General features: G+C 40.8%; 2 protein-coding genes across 8 annotated transcripts in view; both read right to left on the bottom strand.

The window, feature by feature from the left end:
• Window positions 1-18,374, bottom strand: part of LOC136842602 (unconventional myosin-XVIIIa-like) — a 1,295,621-nt gene that overhangs the window by 763,337 nt on the left and 513,910 nt on the right. The gene's annotated exons all lie outside the window — the stretch shown is intronic.
• Window positions 3,251-17,931, bottom strand: LOC136842603 (uncharacterized). The gene is given in 3 exon segments (XM_067110183.1): window positions 3,251-3,334; window positions 4,803-11,277; window positions 11,280-17,931. Coding segments are annotated over 3 exon segments (12,042 nt in total). The 5' UTR covers window positions 16,841-17,931; the 3' UTR covers window positions 3,251-3,328.

The following is an 18,374-nucleotide window of genomic DNA, read 5'->3' as shown; positions in this document are numbered from 1 at the left end:
TAAAATACAAATTACTCTTAGCCATTCCAGTATGTTTAGGCCTGAATGAATGCACCATCTTCAACAAAAATGGATAAGCACACATTTTTTAATCAACAGTGAGTTCAGACTATCATACAGCCACATCCATCCACGAAGCCATGAGAAGTATTAAAATTTATCAATAAATAATGCTTTATTAAGTCTTAAGTAATAATCTTTGAATGAGGATAAAGACCAACCCAGAGAGTATAACACTTTCAATTCTATCAGATGACACGTCTTTCTCCCGATGTCTCATATTTGATAATGTTGACCCAAAATATAACTACCTAAAATGGTTATATTCTTCAAGAAAGATTTGACTAAAAGTGACAAGTCCCCTCTTACCTCAAAGTTTGCAAGCATTTTTAAAAGGTAATGTTTAATATAAGCTTTTAGTGCATAAAAAGGAAACAGTGACATGATGTTGTACTGATGCAAAGGTCTTTATTGTAAAGGATTCCATAGTAAAATGCTATTCTGAAACTACACTAAGCTGGAGAAATAATGTAATCATATTTCAGTAGCCACAAAAGAATTGCATTAACCATCTTCCAAATAATCTTAGAAGCATTGGACAGTCATCAAAAAACCGTCTTTTTAGTTTTAGCTTTGAGCAGTATTTCAAGTTCCGAAGCATGTAAAAAGATCTTCCTTAATAATTCAGTTATTAATTACTGTATTTTCTACAGCATGGCTAATCACGAAATACTGCATCAAACACAAGAGCAGATACCTTTGATACCGATTCAAATTTCCTCATGGAAAAAGACATGATTCTTCCTTATATGTAGTTGAGTCCATTGCTTTTAACTCTGATGTTTGCTGACGAAGTCACTTACTACTGTTTTGAGCCAATCTAGGATCAGCAACATACCTTCCCATTCATCTCCATTGGTAAAGGCAGACTTTGGTGAAAATATACACCATTCACAGATCTAGACAAAGCAAATTCTCAAATTCCAGATCACTAATTACATTAGGGGTTTGCCCTTCCATGACACTGGTGCCTTTCAGCCATGGCACTGAAAGTATGGCTAACAAATTCAACTTCAAGATGTGAACACATCACATAATTTCCATCCCAGTGACGGTATACTTCTTCCTGATACAGGATGCTGTTACTTAGTATAGTTCTCTTTATATGAATATTTAGTTATATCTTTTTTATATGTTTAGAGTTAGGCAGAAGTTTAACTCCAAAGACTCAACATCAATGAGTTTTTCTTACTGTAAAAACTTCTAGGAAGAAATATCAATATACAGTTTTTTACATTACAAAAATTTTTAATTCGTTAAAAAAACTATATCCAATCAAGGAATGTGATAGATGCTGTTTGCTCGAAAAGGAGGTCTTCTTAGGTCTCAATTTTAGGTTGCCAAGACGCCTAAACATTCATTTAAAATTTAATCTGTATGGCTTAATAAAACCACTCGCTAACTTTTTTATCTCTGGTGCAAGCGCGTCATGTACAATGTGTGACAGTGAACATCAACACAATAATATTCCAATGTTTTGTAGTCATAAAACCTTGTTGGATGTTCGTGGGAAGTAATGACACTGCTTTTCCACTGGTCCAGGTAATGGGGTGGGGGAGGTTACCCTCCACTCTCTCGCAAAAGTTGTCAAATCTGCTATATGTGATTCAATCAAAGATTTTCCAGTTTCATGCTGGATTTACCATCTGTTCAGCAAATACTGCCAACCATATTACTACAACTTACCTTCGACTTTTGTCTTCAGACTTGGTGGCATACTATAACTTAAGGCTTCTTAAGCAGCTCTTCCATTTCATTAGCTTCTTGGCACTTAAATGATAGCTTTTAAATTATCAATTTCTTTCAAAAGATTAACTACTTTCTGTACAAATATATAACATGAAAAATATTATTAATGGTCTTCATTTTCAGCCGTTGTAATCAATCTTACGTCAGCACACTCAGATCAAACAAATGCGTTATTTGAAGTACGATGTCTGAAAACGAGACCAATTTCTTATTTACCACCTGTCATCATTAAGAGTGCAAGTGATCATCCAGATATGCAATCATGGCTGCGCCACCTCTTTTTCCTTTTCTTTGATCGTTCATAAAATGAATAGTAGCTACTATAATACCATTCTATTACAAAAGGGACTTACAGCTGTTGGTAGAAAGCACGTGTTTTCATGCACCGTTTCTTATTACCTTAAGACTGCCCCACACTTTCACATATTCTTTTCCGATAAACTGATGCATGACTTTTGTGTTAAGAGAAGAGCCGCTTAAGGATTTCCCTTTGGCGTTTCAAATATGTAACCAAGGACTCTTTTGTAGGCAAAATGTTGGAATAATTGTTTTGTGATTTTAGCAATTTAGCTGTAAACTATAACTTACAACTCAATAACTTCACTTCAGCATCTTTTCCATTTCAAGTTTTATCTCGACTTTCTGATTTCGACCCTCGTCTTTAATTCTAGCTCATCTACAGTAGCTTCATTTCTACAATAGGATCTCTCTGAATGACCCACATACGATGAAAAGCCATGAACACATTTCCCCTCATACAAATAAGACAAATGTGCTGTTGGGGCCGACTTGACTTTTTATTTCTTCTTTTTTTAATGGAGACTGAAAACCATACGGTTAAGATGATGTTGCCCAGAGAGCATCACCTGATGACAATATCACTTACTAATCTGCCAAGGATTGTGTAGAGGACATGTCTAAACCTCCTTGCCTGAGCAGGTCATCGAGTATTATTTCTTGAAATTCTCAAGTAATTTTTTCGCATTGATCACGGTTAAGCAATCGGTCATTTAATTTGAGCACTTTTAACCATACTGGACAATTTCATAACTACCTACAGCAAAAACCTCTTGGCTCAATAAAATTGACTTTATAATTATCCTTTCTAATATCAAAAGTAAGTTCCAAGAGGAATATTGTTTAAATGTCCTTCCAACTGGGTTTTCCTGCTTGCTGGATGAAACGAAAAATTTCGACTTTCCAGTAACTTTTAACATTCGATTATAAAATACATAAAAATCTTTCTTAGTGCTAAATACAGCGATAAAAGATTAAACACTGTGTCATTTAGTGATTTTTTTTTATTATTTATCATATTAATAAATCTTTCTATTTTCTGCGTTTAGGAACTATTACGGACACATAAATATATTTACCTTACATTTCCTATATGTAAATAACATACTTCAAACTTCAAGTACAGGATAAAAAAAAACTATGCTTCTACATAAATACATTTTATTGCAAAAGACCCTAAAACTTCCCCCTAATGTGCGCTAGCGTTGTGCACACTCCTGGATCATTTCTGAAACAAGTAAAACAAATTCAAAATTAGGATCAAACCAGGAAGACATGACTTGTAATACAAATGAGGAATAAGTCACACCAAGTGATAATACAGCTTCTATATCACAGAATAAGAAAACAGCACACCGATGGCAGGAATGGTAGATCTGGTAAGCTGGAGGGAGACGGGATGGGTCAGGACGCTTGGTTATCTTAACAAACGTTTTTATTCACTAAAAAAATAATAAAAGAGTATTTTCACTTGTTAGGTACAACATTATGGGAAGGCACTTGTAGCACTCATCCAGCCTTGCCATTAGTAACCTCACAAATCGAAAAAGAACAAAATTAATAATGTACAATTATTCAGAATCAGTCTCTAAATTACTCTCAGACGCACTGTATTTGAGAATGGACTTCTTCCATTCGTCTGATGAAGTGGAACTGGTAATTGTCGGCCAATGCAATGAAACAGAACCACATTTTACTGGCAGTAGTTTATTGCCACTTTCAACTCTCGGATTAACAACCTCACTAATTTCGTTCATAGGAACACCAAATTCCACTGGCATATTATTGCCTGTTATATCCAACACGCTTGCAAAAATTAGCAATGGACAACTATAAGAAAACAGACCTGAGTTAACTGATGTTATAAGGCTAGAATTATTAATGCCAATATGAGCAGACATCGAGAAACTATTTCTAGTGTGCTTGATACATTCCATACACTTGCTGGGCACATTATCCTTTACATCCACACAAAGGTTGCCACAATTAAAGTGTCCCTTACCATTAATTCCAGGGTGATCACCTACAACGTACCTACTGGCTAATGGACTAAAATGAAGTGGTGACAAGTTCAGTAAGGCATGAGGAAGGCTGTCTTCTGAAGAATTTAAAGTACTAACTAGTTCATCTTTATGACATCTGTGAGAAATATCAAATTTTCCCAAGTTTTGATAAACTGTAGTTAATACAGGAAGACACGTCGGATGCAAGGACGGTCTGCTGGTTAACCTTTTAATAGCACTGGATGAAGAACCATTCTCCTCCCGGGGCACTGGAACTACAGTTTTATCTGACAAGAATGAAATCTGATGGTGCGTGAAAGGCATCCAGTAAGGGTCACTGTCATGTGAGTGAGAGGAGGAGAAGGATAAGGATGAGGAATATGATATATCCGAAGTATTGTTAGTTGTGGATATATCAGATAGAATTTCACCCACTCTCATTTGTGAACCATAACTAATACATCTTTGAGTAGATGCACAAATAACACTATTTAAGCACAGGGTGTGAGATGAACAGGTGACATTACTGTATTCATTTTGAGGAGAGGTATCACCATACACTGGATTCAATGAGTTACAAGACTCAGGGTCTGATGGCAGTCGAGCAGGCAAAATAGGTGATCCTGGGGTGTAGGAGACATAACAAGGAAAAGCTGGTAGACTCCACCATATCAATGGTATTTGATAACTTACTCTGGGGGGCCATGAGCGACGATCGGTGATTGCTTTAGGGTGTGGGCTGGACTGGCGCCAGTGAGAACTGTTTTCTAGTGGCCGCGGACGAGAAATTGGAACTCCCATACAGAAAGTACAGCCTATAGCTGACATTCCTTCCTCTGTTTCCTCTCGCTGGATCTTTTCCTGCTGTTTACGTTTTAGCTGCTTAACAGATGTAGGCTTATGCATTGGTGAAGGATGGGGAACACTGTCCAGGTGAGGGAGGTAATCTAGCACATTACATTCTACAACCCTTTGGTCAGGACACTGACACTGGGTCTCACAAAAAGAGTTTTCATTGCATCCTCTTGTAAGAGGCAAATGGCTGTCAATAACTAATTCTCCACTATCAACATAATTACTGAAACTTTCAGAATCTGATATTGCAGGGCATGGTTGCACAAAAACATCACTATATTCCTGGCCTTTTAAAGTCTCTAACTGTTGGTTAACTTCTCCTTTTATTGAATCAGTACTAGGAATGCCTACCAGACAAAGCTGATTTTCACTATTTTCATTACCTACTGATGTTGATGCAGGACTGCAAGCAATTGGTGATGTCCCTGTAGGAAGTGACTGAGTTGGCAACTCTTTACACACCTGAGCAGATCGTGGTAACGTAGAGGCATAAGCAGAAGGATACCAAGGCATATCTTGAATGCAACAGTCTTTTTGTTGTGAACAAGCCCCCTTAAAAACTGAGGGATTCCACTGAACCCACCGAGGAGGTGGTGCTGGGGGTAACAATGTAGGTGGAATTGTGGGGCTTACTGCATCCTCATCAGATGTATTAACACAAACAGCAGGTGTGGCATAGTATTCTCCTGAGCTGAAAGGAGAAAATACTGCAGCTGGGGTTAGCTGAGCTCGTTGTACATTATAAACTCCTGAATGACTTTCACCATCCAGTGGAGAAGGAACATTAGAATACATAAGGGAAGATTCATGACCAGCCAGAGTATTATTGTTATCAGATGCTTGCCACTCAAAAAGTTGGCAATTAATAGGGTTGCTCTTCTTACAGTTATTTTCATTCCTTGGTCCCAAGTACTTGGTAGCTTTCTTTAAACTGTTTTTGAATGCTGAAACAAATGTCCTCTCAGACTTTGAAGATACACTGTGTGGGCCGGGCTCTGAAGACCTTTCGTTTCCTTTCAAATCATCAATGGGATAAGGCTCATTAGACAAGACCTGACAATTACACTGTAATTCAGCATCCTTAGGAGTTCCTTCCCATACATTATTTTCATCCGTATCATCCTCGAACATAATCATAAGAGCACCTTTTCCTTCATAACCATAGAATTCTTCTAATCCTTCAAAATCAACTGCAGCCATGCCATCATCCTCATGCCAAATATACCCAAGAAGGATTTTTTCACTGGTGCAACTTATCACATCATCACAAATGCTTTTGTCATCAGCTAAGGGAATACACCCAGGATTTTCTTGCAGACAAACATTATCATTAACTTCAAGTTTAGCTTCAGAGATATTTCCAAAATTGGCAGGAGGAGGAATACTTTCATCAGGTGCATTACAACCGCTACAAATAGTATCATCATCTACTGCTTCCCCTGGTAAGGCTAAGCTACTCAAATCTAATCTTTCTTCACATGTGAATTGCTGTGAACTTCCAATATCAATGTTGCTAGTTTCATTTAAAACATTGTTATTTTTTGGTCGTTTCTGATCTAATGAACGACATTTGCGATCACCAGGCTTCAATTTTATTTTTGTTTTAACAAAAAAAAAATCTGCAGAGTCTCCTGATGATCCATCTGTATCAGAGTCACTACCAGACCCACTGCAAGACTCTTCATATTCCTGAACCTGTAGACGACTCATCAAACTAAGATGCTTGGTCTTCGCAGTACAGACTGCTGGATACACTTCAGGCAGAGGAGATATTCTTAAAGCCTCTAAATCCTGTGATCTGAGTAGTAAAGGAACACATGAAGCCTTTCTATGGGAAAGGATTTTTTCATCTTTATCATTACTTTCATTAAGTTCACGCTCAAACTGTTGTAGTTTTTCTTCCAGTCGACGCATTTCTGCATCCATTATGTCAAAATCTTCATCACTTTCATATCCAGTTCTTTCTTCATCACTGTCAGGAGGATTTACAGCTAACAATGCTTGCCAACGTACTTCTTCATCTTCTTCAAGGGGTAATAAATCCCTACATGCAACAGGTCCAGCTCCTTTAGTCCAAGACATTTCACAACCACTGGATGAAGAACACACTGGTGAAAGTATGTCAGGATCAGTGATGTTTTCATCATAATATACTAAGCCTTCTTCATGAATATTCCCATTGTTTGTTTTCAGTGCAAGTAGCTGGCCAGTATCCGAACCTGCAGTTTTCGGGCACTCTGAAGATTTCTTTCCATCAATACTGGTGTTCTTATCTGTGTTAGCTATTTCTCTTTCTGGAATAAATGGGTTTGACATGTTTGAAAAAGCATTTGATGAACTGACTGCTATAGCAGGGTTATCTTGGCCCTCACAAAATTGTGGATGTTGAAGATCCACCGGTGCAAAAATGGAATGTTTATTTTTGTGCCAATTAATATCTGTTCTTTTCATTTCATTTGTATCATCCCTTGCATCAACAAATACTTCCTCTGTTTCATCATCTTCTAGTGAAGAACAGTGCTGATAACTTGGAATACCTACTCTCACCACAGCAGCAACATTACCAGAACTATGACTACAACCATATCCAGGGTCGTGAGTAACTACTTCCAGAGCTTGTTCGTACTCCTCTGCAGACTCTTCCCTCCCTAATAACAACCTTTTTTCAGGGCATTCTTTAGAAGCTTTATTTCCAGAATCTACTGTTTTTATACCTAAACAACCTCCAAGCTTTTCATCTTGAATCAAGCCTTTATTCTCACTAAATTGCACAGCCTCTTCAATCAGTCCTAGAATTAACTGTTTAACAAGTTCCTCTGTCTCAGGAACTGGTGTAGGTGATGATTTAGAAGAGTAGTAAGACTCTGAATTTAATTTGCTATCATTTTTAAACACATCTGACTTTATGGTATCTAACTTTATAAAATTTCTTGGTAAATATTTGTGTACCACTGAATCTGAACTTATTTTCATTTTCAAGCCATCACCTACATTAAGCTCTGACTCTTCTTTTGTAAGAACTGGTTTATCCAAAACTGATGTAGAACTCATATCAGTTTTTATCCTTAATATTTGTGATTGTACAATATTTTCTTCTGGAACTTTTCCATTTAACCCAGGTTCCATATCTTCTGAAAATTTGGGTTCATTCTCAGTTTCATTAGAGCCTGCTTCACACCCTGGAATTTTATCTAGTTTATATTCATTCATCAATTCTGAATTGCTCAACTGACTGCTTCTACGTTCGTCCTTCCACGATTTCTGCGCTTGTATACTTTCCATTACCATACTTTCTATATCAGTTTTTTTGTTTTGAAACAAACTTTCTTCTGTATCTTTTCTAGTTCTTTTGTTACCACTGGAACTATCTGAATCTTTTGATTTAGATTTCTGTTCTTCATATGGTGAAGGAAACTCAGACTCCTGTAGTTTTGATGGGGTGACAGTTTCAGCACAAATTAAATCTACATTTGATTCTCCTTCATCTATGTACAAAAGATTTGTTTCATAAAGTAGCAATGAAGCTCTTTTATTATGAACAGCAGATTTCAAAATATTTATGTCTGCAGAATCTGGCTGCAGTAATGTGCTAGTTGAAGAATTAGCTTCTGACTTTGCAAAAGTGATGTGAGATTTTGTTGCTGTGAAAGGAGTCTTCAAATCTGTATGTGCTAGTTTTATTCTAGATTCAAATTCATTATCATACATGCTGCCCTCATCACAGCTGAGTGTTTCACTGGCAGACTCTGCTAAAGATCCTTCCAAAATTGAGCCTTTGTCTATACAAACTTCCTTTGCATTACCTAAAACACTTGCAGTATTTCCATTGTGGCCAGGATGTGCACCATTTTCTACATACTTTTCTCTACTGATGTCTGCTGTGTGCATTGACACTTTACCACATATTGCAGATACTGCAACATTTTCTTTGATGTCATCCTTCTGAGTGGAAACATCTTGCCTGTTTCCATCTGAAACACTGTCATCATTAATATCTGAACATTTTTCCGACTCAACCTCTGACGTAATTACACTGATTGTTGAAGTCTCATCCAAAACTGACACTTTTGGTGATATACTGCCTGTTGGTGATGGAGATCTATTACATGAATCTATAGTCAACTTAATCCTGTTAGTAAGAGCAGCATCAAGAGGGGCCACAGGTGGACATGGAAAGGGAGGTAATGGTATATTTTTTCTGATACCAATTTCAACCCTTGACTGGTGATGTGTGAATGGATTTACCTCTGGTCCCATGACATTTTTGTGTTCACTCTCTCCCATCTCTTGCCTGATGAGACCAGAACCAATTCTTGAAGCTGATTTCGATCTCATTGTTGTGCAACCAGGTGCACTATTATGTCCTGGAGGGTGACCATCATCTAATGAAGATAACCTACAAGTCCAATCTTCTTGCTCTAAAGGAGCACATTCAGAAACTGTTAACTTTTGACGAGTCTGCTGATAATGCATTTTTGTATTGCAAATGATATCAAGAGGGAAATGAGTGGTACGAGTCTGACGAGCACCTCTTTGCTGCTGAGTAATTATAGCTGCCCTTTCACTGATAACTGCTGTGCGACCAAATGATGTTTCTTTGCCTAAACTACCTTCTCGATGCTCTGCATTATCTGCTCCTGTGTCATTCATACCTGCATTAAGAACTTCTTTCAAATCAATTTTAATCATATTTTCTACTCCTTTGTTTAGTCCACTTCCTTTTCTACAGGACTCTGTTACAAATTCTCTTCTTGTATTACATTCGCTATCATCCAGAGGTATCACAGTTTCTATATCTTCCATAATTTCATTTATTGCCTTTCGACAGGAAGAATCGGCAGCAGGGTTTTCGTTATTTCCCAGTAGCTGCATATTATTCTTTTTTTTACTTTTGTCTGAAAAATTAGTTTCTTCATGTTTTGGTTTTAATAACAATGCAGGCGTACCCTCAAAACATGACACATCAGACAAGGTTGGCTGCAAACCATTAACACACTTCATGCTTGCTAACCATGATTCAGATTCAGAATCTGATTCTACCAATCCGCAGATTCCGATCTCTCTAGAAAACGTTTCTTCAGAAATGCAAGGTTCTACTGAGGATTTACCACTTACTGCTCCCGCAGAATGTTTGCAGGCAAAAGCAGTTTCTAAAAAGGTCAATGGTTCTTCCTTAATCTCATTTGATTTTGTAGTGGAAACAATACTATTTTCTCCCTTTGTCCACGACTCTCTTTCATTAATTGTATAATTCTCAAGAGCAGTACATGGTACAAACTTTGGAAAATTGTCATCAGTGTTTTCTGAGGACCTTCGTACACTTGAATTTGACACTTCTTTTATACAAGGAGGCTCTTCACAGCTAATTTGAAGACCCTTTTCAGGAGTCATACAAGCTGGGCCACTTGAAGTTCTTTTTGAAACTGGATTAAGGTTAGCTATCGAAAAAAGTTTTTCTTTAACAGAATTATGTCGAAATTTCGTTGTCAGCTCTCTTTCCTTGTTTTCTTTAGTGCAAACAAAATCCTTTTCTTCAAATGATTTGTTGTGTATTTGTTCCGAAATCGGCAATACCTTTTCAACAATGATCAAAGGCTCTTTTTCGGAAGAAGAATGCCGCCTCTCCCTAGTCATCAGTTCTCTGGATATTTTCGACATTTCAGATGATGCTACGCCTTTTTCTATCACATTAAAATCACTAATGCTTCCCGACTTCGTCTCTTCTTCAATTATTTCAAAAGGAAAATCTCTGCATGTTCTCACAGCAACGCCATACTCATTGCTAGAGAGATTATCACTACAATGAAAACATGTTTTATGGAAATTTTCCGTCCCAAATGATACCGGTTCGTCTACACTACTTGGTTGGCTCGTATGCATTACCATGAGTGAATCTTGGTTACATTTAACACGATTCAGTTCTTTACTGGAAACATAATTTTCACATTTTTTTGGCTTTGAAACTTCCTGTAGTTCTTCGAAAGATGAGGTGTCACTCTCAAAAAGAACATTGTCTTTGTCATCATCTTGCACAGTTGTATTCATTTCTCTGTTGGACTGTCTGTCCCCGGGGGTAAATAAGGAAACCACTTCTGGATGCACTGACTTTGTAGGCAACGTTTTAATCTCCACCCGACAAGAAGTTGGCTTCGACTCATAATTATGTCCTTCCATATTTTCAAATTCATTATTTCTTAAAAAGACATCATCCAGTGATGGTTCATCGCCTATACCAGCTTCATATTTTTCTGTTAACGCTGGTGCTCCTAGGACATTAGTACAGCTGATAATTTCTTTAGAGCTCTGAGCTTTTACTGGTGTATCCTGAGACTGATTTTGGGGTAACTTAATATGAGGAACAAAACTTTCTGCGTGTTTTGTTTTCGATTTTTTCTCGTTCTGAAAACATTCCGACTTCTGCCCTTTAATATTTTCACTATATGGAGGAGGAGGAGGAGGAGGGGGGAAGAGGGGAGGAGGGGGGGAGGAGGAGGAGGAGGAGGAGGAGGAGGAGGAGGAGGAGAGGAAGGAGGAGGAGAAGAGGGGGGAGGAGGAGGAGGAGGAGGAGGAGGAGGAGAGGAAGGAGGAGGAGAAGAGGGGGGAGGAGGAGGAGGAGGAGGGGGATACGGAGACCAACTCTCGGGTGGTCGAGGGAAGTGACTCAACTTCGTATGAACAGCTGGAACTGGATACTGAATGTCGGCGCCATACGTGGTATCCTCATCACTGAGGCTCTCATCTTTAGTGCTATATGCCACTGCATCACCATCAGTGGAAGGGTGCGGCGAGAACAGCACTGGAGAGTCTTTATGAGGGCTTTCATCGGAGACCTGCGGTAATCGCGGGGAAAATGGTGATGAAGAAAAACTGTCCTGGATATCGGTACAGGTCGCTGTGAACGACTGAGGAGACGGGGGCAACGACGACAGCCGTAGGTGAGAAGACTTTCTTGGTAAGGTACGGGAGCGGAATACTGAACTAGTATCTGGAGACGAAGGGCGGGATCCTAGACTAACGCCACATAATTTAATGACTCCCCCGCAGCTGACATCTCCGAAATCGCCTGTTTCTCCTAATACTCCACTACCTCCCCCAGCAATAGCACCGTCAGCTCCCCTATACATATACATATCACAAACATCAGAATTTCTTTTTGTTTTATTCCCGTTATTCTGCCAAGTCGAGTCGCCTTTTACACGAAAAGTAACAGTATTGTTGATGTCACGAGCGGATGAGCTTTTGCTGCTACTGAAGAGAGGTATCAAATTTTTCACTTTCTTCTGCTCATTATTTGCAATCTTAAATCCATACAGAGAACTCGGCAGTCTTGAGACGTTGGACGAATGACGCCTAAAATTTGGAGGGGTGGAATGTGAGGCACCCACCGCCGCCATATTGCCGTTGTCACTATTCATGGTCACTGATTCACCATCAGCATCATGACTATTTATACTAAGTTCCCAGTCATTGTCATCACTCATGGTCAGTACCCAATCATGGGCCTCCTCCTCCTCCTCCTCATTACAATCACAATGATCCTGGCTGTCACAGAGTGGAAAGTGGCACACTGCTTCTCCGATCAACACCTGCACAGTGCCTATCACCTGCCCAAAGCACAGCGCAACATCGCCGAGTGCCTCCCCCACCGTGCCATCTCCACAACTACCCGAGGTCCTCCACCCTCCAACACTAACAGTGCCAGTCTCCTCCTCCTCCTTCTGTTTTGGCACTTGGCACTCACTCCCACCAGGGTGCCGCCAAGAGACTAGGTCGTCGTGGCTGTGGTTCGGCGCACTTCTCTCTCTTGGCCTTCTTTCGCTTTTTTTCTCTTCGTCAATACTTGAACGGAGGTTAATACAACTTGAGAGCCGCCGTTCCTTTGTTATCTTTATGCTTTCACTGTTATTCTCCGTTTCCTTGTGCTTTGAGAGATATGACAGATGAGAATTGGCACTCACAAAGTTAAAAAACGGTAAAGGAAGAGGATTATTTAACGAATGTCTATCACTTGTACTTAATACTGTGGCTGGCAGCGCCCTTACCAAAACACATTTCTCCGCATTGTCAAGTGGTAGGGAGTCCTGATACGGTGAAGGCAGCCGTGATGGCGGAGAAACGTAACAATCAGTTTTATCGGAGAAGTTATTTGCATCAAGGCACGCACCTCCTCTACTCATGGCTCTCCTCCTCCTCCTCCTCCTCCTCCTATCCAAGGCACCGTTTGATATACGAATATTGTCTGTGGCAGTGAAGCTGTTACCCGCGTCGAACTTCTTGTTCTTAACACCACCTTCAACGAAACGTCTTTTGACAGAGATATTCCTTATACAGCCACCTTTAAGAACGGAAAGGAGTTTTAAATTAGGTAATGAATAATGGTCTGCTGATAACCTAAGGGAATCACTTAGAGGAAACGAACAATCACAAGGGAACAATTTACACAATTCCTTTATCGAAATCAAGGAATGAATGCGCCTTAAGGGATTAGCTCTTGATGGCCTATGACAAGGGGCCTCAAGGGAAGGTGGGGGGGTAGGCAGAGAAGGTAGAAGAGGCTCACGTGCCCTATGCAAATTTTTTGGCACTGTACTATCATTGTCCTGTGATTGCACCTGTGATGCCAGAGATTGCAGTGATGGCGGCGGCGGCGGCGGCGGCAACTGCTGAGGAGGAGGGAGGGACGGGAGAGGGGGAGGAGAAGGAACTGAGAGGAGAGAGTGAGGTAATGAGCAACTTGGAGTGATGAGAGACGTCAATCCATTGTTAGTCAAATCCGACGTAGAAACATCGCAACCACAGGCACTAGCAAAGGTTAAGTATGAGGCAGTAGGAGAGGGCATTTCTGCACTACCGGAGTTGTTAACGATACGGGAAACCTGACTATAATGCAAAGATGGTAGGTTAACAAAACCACACACTTCTGGTTCTGCCTTTTTCTCCTTCGCTAAATACTTCGGTGCTCCATTATCTACATCCGACAAAGCACTTTCACCCACAACAGTTTCACGAATTGAATTTTTCCTTTTTATGGCATTATCTCCACTAATAACAGAATTTCTTATTAATAAATGGTTTTGGGAAGACATTTTTCTTTCACCTGACCCACCGTTATCAACCTGAATTCTCAAATGATCACTTCTATCGTTGTAAGGACTAACAGCCACACGATCGTGTTGTAGATTTAAAGTCGGGCGAGGTGATGACCACTGCTGCTCTTCATTCTTCATGTCTTGGGAAGAAACCGGCAGCGCTGAGGACGACGATAACAACACAGATGGCTTAGCATTCACGTGTCCTGGCGATACATGTTGATTTACACTTTGTGAATTCCATGGATGCCGTTCGTTACAGTTGATCGCTACTTGCTTTTGACCTTGATGCTTGGCCATCGATACGCCAAGGTCACCAAAAATTCCCTCCCTGCTCTCTTCTTTCACTCCGCTATCATCCTCACGACAGCATCTGGTAGGCTTTAGTTGAGAGGATTCTACGAAAGCAGAAGAATGGACTAGCTTTTCAGGGCGCGACTCAGCAGACACTGAGAAAGGTATCAGTGCCGGTCGTTGTGGCACTACGTTAGGTGTGGCAGTCTCATCCTTCCTATTTTCTGCCCCTCCCAACGCATCCCCATCCGTCCCCTTCATCCTTACTTCCGCTTCCCTTACGCAATTCTTTTTCTTGGAAGGACCACTCGTCATGAGAGAGTCACGCCATGGTGGTAGCACGATGCGGTCCTCATGTGAAGATCGTTCCGTTGAATAAGGCACTGGAAACCGAAAATGACCTTCAAACTGACAAGAACGAAGATGCTCCGAAAGGCTGACACTCTGTCCCTCTTTTATCTCTTCCGTTTTGATTTTAACCCATGATGCTTTCTTTTCATCAAACAAGGAACAAATGGCAGTATTGGTTATGGCCGAAAATGGAGGGATAAGGGGATTAGAATCTAACGAGGCCGAAAATGGAGGGATAAAGGGACTAGAATCTACTGAAAAAGATGAATGATTCGATGAAGTATAAAGAGCTTCCGTTCCCTTAAAATCAGAGCCCTTTCCCGTCGCAACTTGGCATGTGGCGTCGCAACACTGAGGCTCGAACAACACGATCCCTTCCTCATAGGAAGGAGAGGGGGAAGGAGGAGGAGGAGGAGGAGGAGGAGGAGGAGGAGGAGGAGGAGGAGGAGGAGGAGGAGGAAGAAAGGAGTTTCCGGGATACCGACATATTAAGCACATTCGTTTTACGTGGCATGTCACCGCATTTCTGTCACTGCAAACATCATCCTCTTCAACATAGTTACTACACGACTGCCTTCCACGTTCACTGTCACATTTACTATAGGAAGGATTCCATTTCCACACGGCTTCCGCACATGGGGAGATTTTCCCCGTTTTGTAATCACTCTCTGAAGCATCGATTCCTAGTTCTCCATCGGTGGAAAGAGTGCCAATGCCACTATTGCAAGAACACCAATGTCGCTCACTATCAAGACTGCTGGTGTCGCCATATTCATCCCACGAAGAAGCACACGTCTCGAAACTCGGGAAAGAGCCCTCGTCCTCTGTATCGGACAGCAGAGGAGGACCGTTTGAGGGAACACGAGAAACCAAATCAAAGTCAAAAACAGAGTCTCGGGAGGAGGAAAGATCCGTGGCCAAGGAGTCACTCATGTCACTACCACGACGCCAACTTGTTCCCCAAATGACATTTTTAACAGTCACAGAGCAAGCTTCTTTCTTTCTTCTTTCTTTGTCGCCCTTCTCCTTTTCATCAAATTCGTCATCTTTGAAAGTCGTGTGTGTTGGGTATGATCTGCTTACGGACTCACCTACACCACAGCAAACAGCTAATGATTTGCTGTCCTTTGTTTGCGTTCCACAATGAATGTTGTTGCCAACAGGTAACTGAAGAGTTACATAACAAGGACTTTGAATTGTACATCTGCTTGCGATAGGAAATGAGACAGAAGCTGCAGATAATGGAGCAACAGTTACGGTAGGGATGATGCCCGGCTTAAGGAGATGAGTTACCGTGGCACCTACGGTCACTGCAGGTGATAAGCAACACCAAGTAGGTGACGTATGCGATGAAAATGACGGTGAAGTAAACAAGGCAGTGCAACAGCCACTGGCATCATCAGGATATTTGGCATCACGATGACTTCCCTGTCCTCCTTCACTACTTCCACCAGGAGGCAAGCACGGGCAATAAGCGAACGGCGATGAATAAAAGGAGCGGCAACAACAGACGGAAGGAAAAGATGAAAGGAGAGGAACGGGGCCAGGGATTTCGTAATCGTGACGCTTGTTCTGTGAAGATTCCTCAGTGCTTGCTTCGTCAGAAAGGCAATGCATGAAGGTATATCGATTTTCTTTCACAAAACTCGCATCACAGTTCAGTGAATGACCAATATCACCCTTCGGTAATCCATCAAGTGATGGAAAAACTATAGGTAGAGGAGATAACGAATTATCTCTACATGGCAGAGACACGGGGACTAAACGCTCATTTTGGACATCATTGTAAATATCCCCCGACGAACAAGGTTTTTTCAGTTCAACGCCCTCGGCCATAAACTCACTCGCCTCCAGATCACACGAATCTTCTGCGTAACAAGTATTTTCTATGAGGCACTGACAAGACTGCAATAATTCCTCAGAGGACCACCTAACTGGCGGAGACAACTCCATTTTCTTGATGACATTCAACAAAAATGTGTCCTCTTTTTCCTCCTCTAAGATGGATTCGAGAGCTTGCAAGAGGACATCTTCAGAATCATACTCATTCCTAACAACAATCGCCTGTTGGTTGTCATTTCCTTCATTTTCAACAAAATGTTCTCCATCGCCGCGGTGTACACACTCTGTTGCTTCTTCCATAGCAATGGCCTTCTCGTAACAAATAACCCTGATATTATCATCTTGGACTTGCAGGAATTACTTTCTTATTAAATACAATAACTCAGACATTTCCCTGCTTCATCTCGTCAACAGAACACATCGTTCCAGTGGATTCATTAAAGTAAATAAAAAAAAACAGCACACCACTTTAACTGTTTGGTTAAGGCGTTTTTAAACGGCACGTTATTTCTCCATGTTTAAAAATATGGATTTCGTTTCTTCTCTAGAGTATCGCATAGAAAAACCATCAACTCCAGACAACACTCCGTGTGAGTTTATTTTGGTGCAGCTGCAGAATATCAGACAGACACTAATTACCTGTTTTCTTTCAAATGTACCAAGATAAATACCAAAGTCCGCGTATTGATAACCCTTTCAATCGGACAGACGAACGAGATAACGACACCACTGAAAGAACCAAAAGCGACCTTTGAGAGAGACGCGTCGTTTGAGGTAACCGGGTCAGGTATGACGGCCAAATAGGTGGGACTGAGGTGACTGTGTGTGTGTGTGTGTGTGTGCGTATGTGCGCAATAGAACACCGCCAGCCAAGACCCCTACCTGAAGACGGGATGAAGTCAGTGAAGGAATAGGTGGAGGTGGCAGTCAATGGCATCAAGTGGGGAGGGAGAAAACCTACGCAGCTGTAACACCCATCAGGGCATTGCCACTTTCCGTTCATAGTTAAAAATAACGCAACACAAGCAGGGTAGCCACAGAACTGAGAAGAGCCTGATCATTCCCACTAGGTATGAGGAAAAAAATAATGTCAGTTACACATACTAAAAAAAGAGAATAAACTACAAGACTACATCAACGAGCAACTATGAAAAGATCCCAAACTCTGCAACGTGTGTTAGACATACACTGCGTATAAGGAACTACACCACTTAACAAATACCAACACGCCTTTATTTTGTTGTGTCCTCGTTCCGTTCGTCTTCACTTTCTTCGAAGTGCGGCATCCCCGCTCCCTTCCTTCCACCAATGATGACTTGATCACTTGTCTCTCCAACAAAGAATAACGGTCCTATAATGATTCACTTGGCCTTCCTAATCCCCAGCCACCTCGCCCCATCCCTCAAAATGAACTCCCATCAATTAAGCCTATGAAGCCTGAACAAGCTCAAGCTCAAGCTTAAGCGCGCGCTAGAGAGAGAGAGAGAGAGAGAGAGAGAGAGAGAGAGAGAGAGAGAGAGAGAGAGAGAGAGAGAGGGTATACCAGAAACAAAGTCACGCGATGTGATCACGAATATCCGTCTAAGATTAAGCCCTCGATAGGAGGCATCATCTTTGTTCTACACGGCATTTTACCGCAGCAATTAACATGTAAAACAGAATGATCTAATAAAACCGAGCACCAGACGCTATGCAAGTTTGTATGTCTGTGCAATAAAACGAAATCAAGACTTTTTTTTTTAAATGTAAGTAGGCTTAAAGAAAAAATCTGACAACAATATTCACTAATCCGAAAATACAGATATCTAAAAAGACACACTACATATATATATAT

This window comes from Macrobrachium rosenbergii, chromosome 10 (assembly GCF_040412425.1).
Source record: "Macrobrachium rosenbergii isolate ZJJX-2024 chromosome 10, ASM4041242v1, whole genome shotgun sequence".
NCBI classification, from domain to species: domain Eukaryota; kingdom Metazoa; phylum Arthropoda; class Malacostraca; order Decapoda; family Palaemonidae; genus Macrobrachium; species Macrobrachium rosenbergii.
The sequence above is the reverse complement of the archived record's forward strand: the minus strand, read 5'-3'. Positions and strand labels throughout refer to the sequence as shown.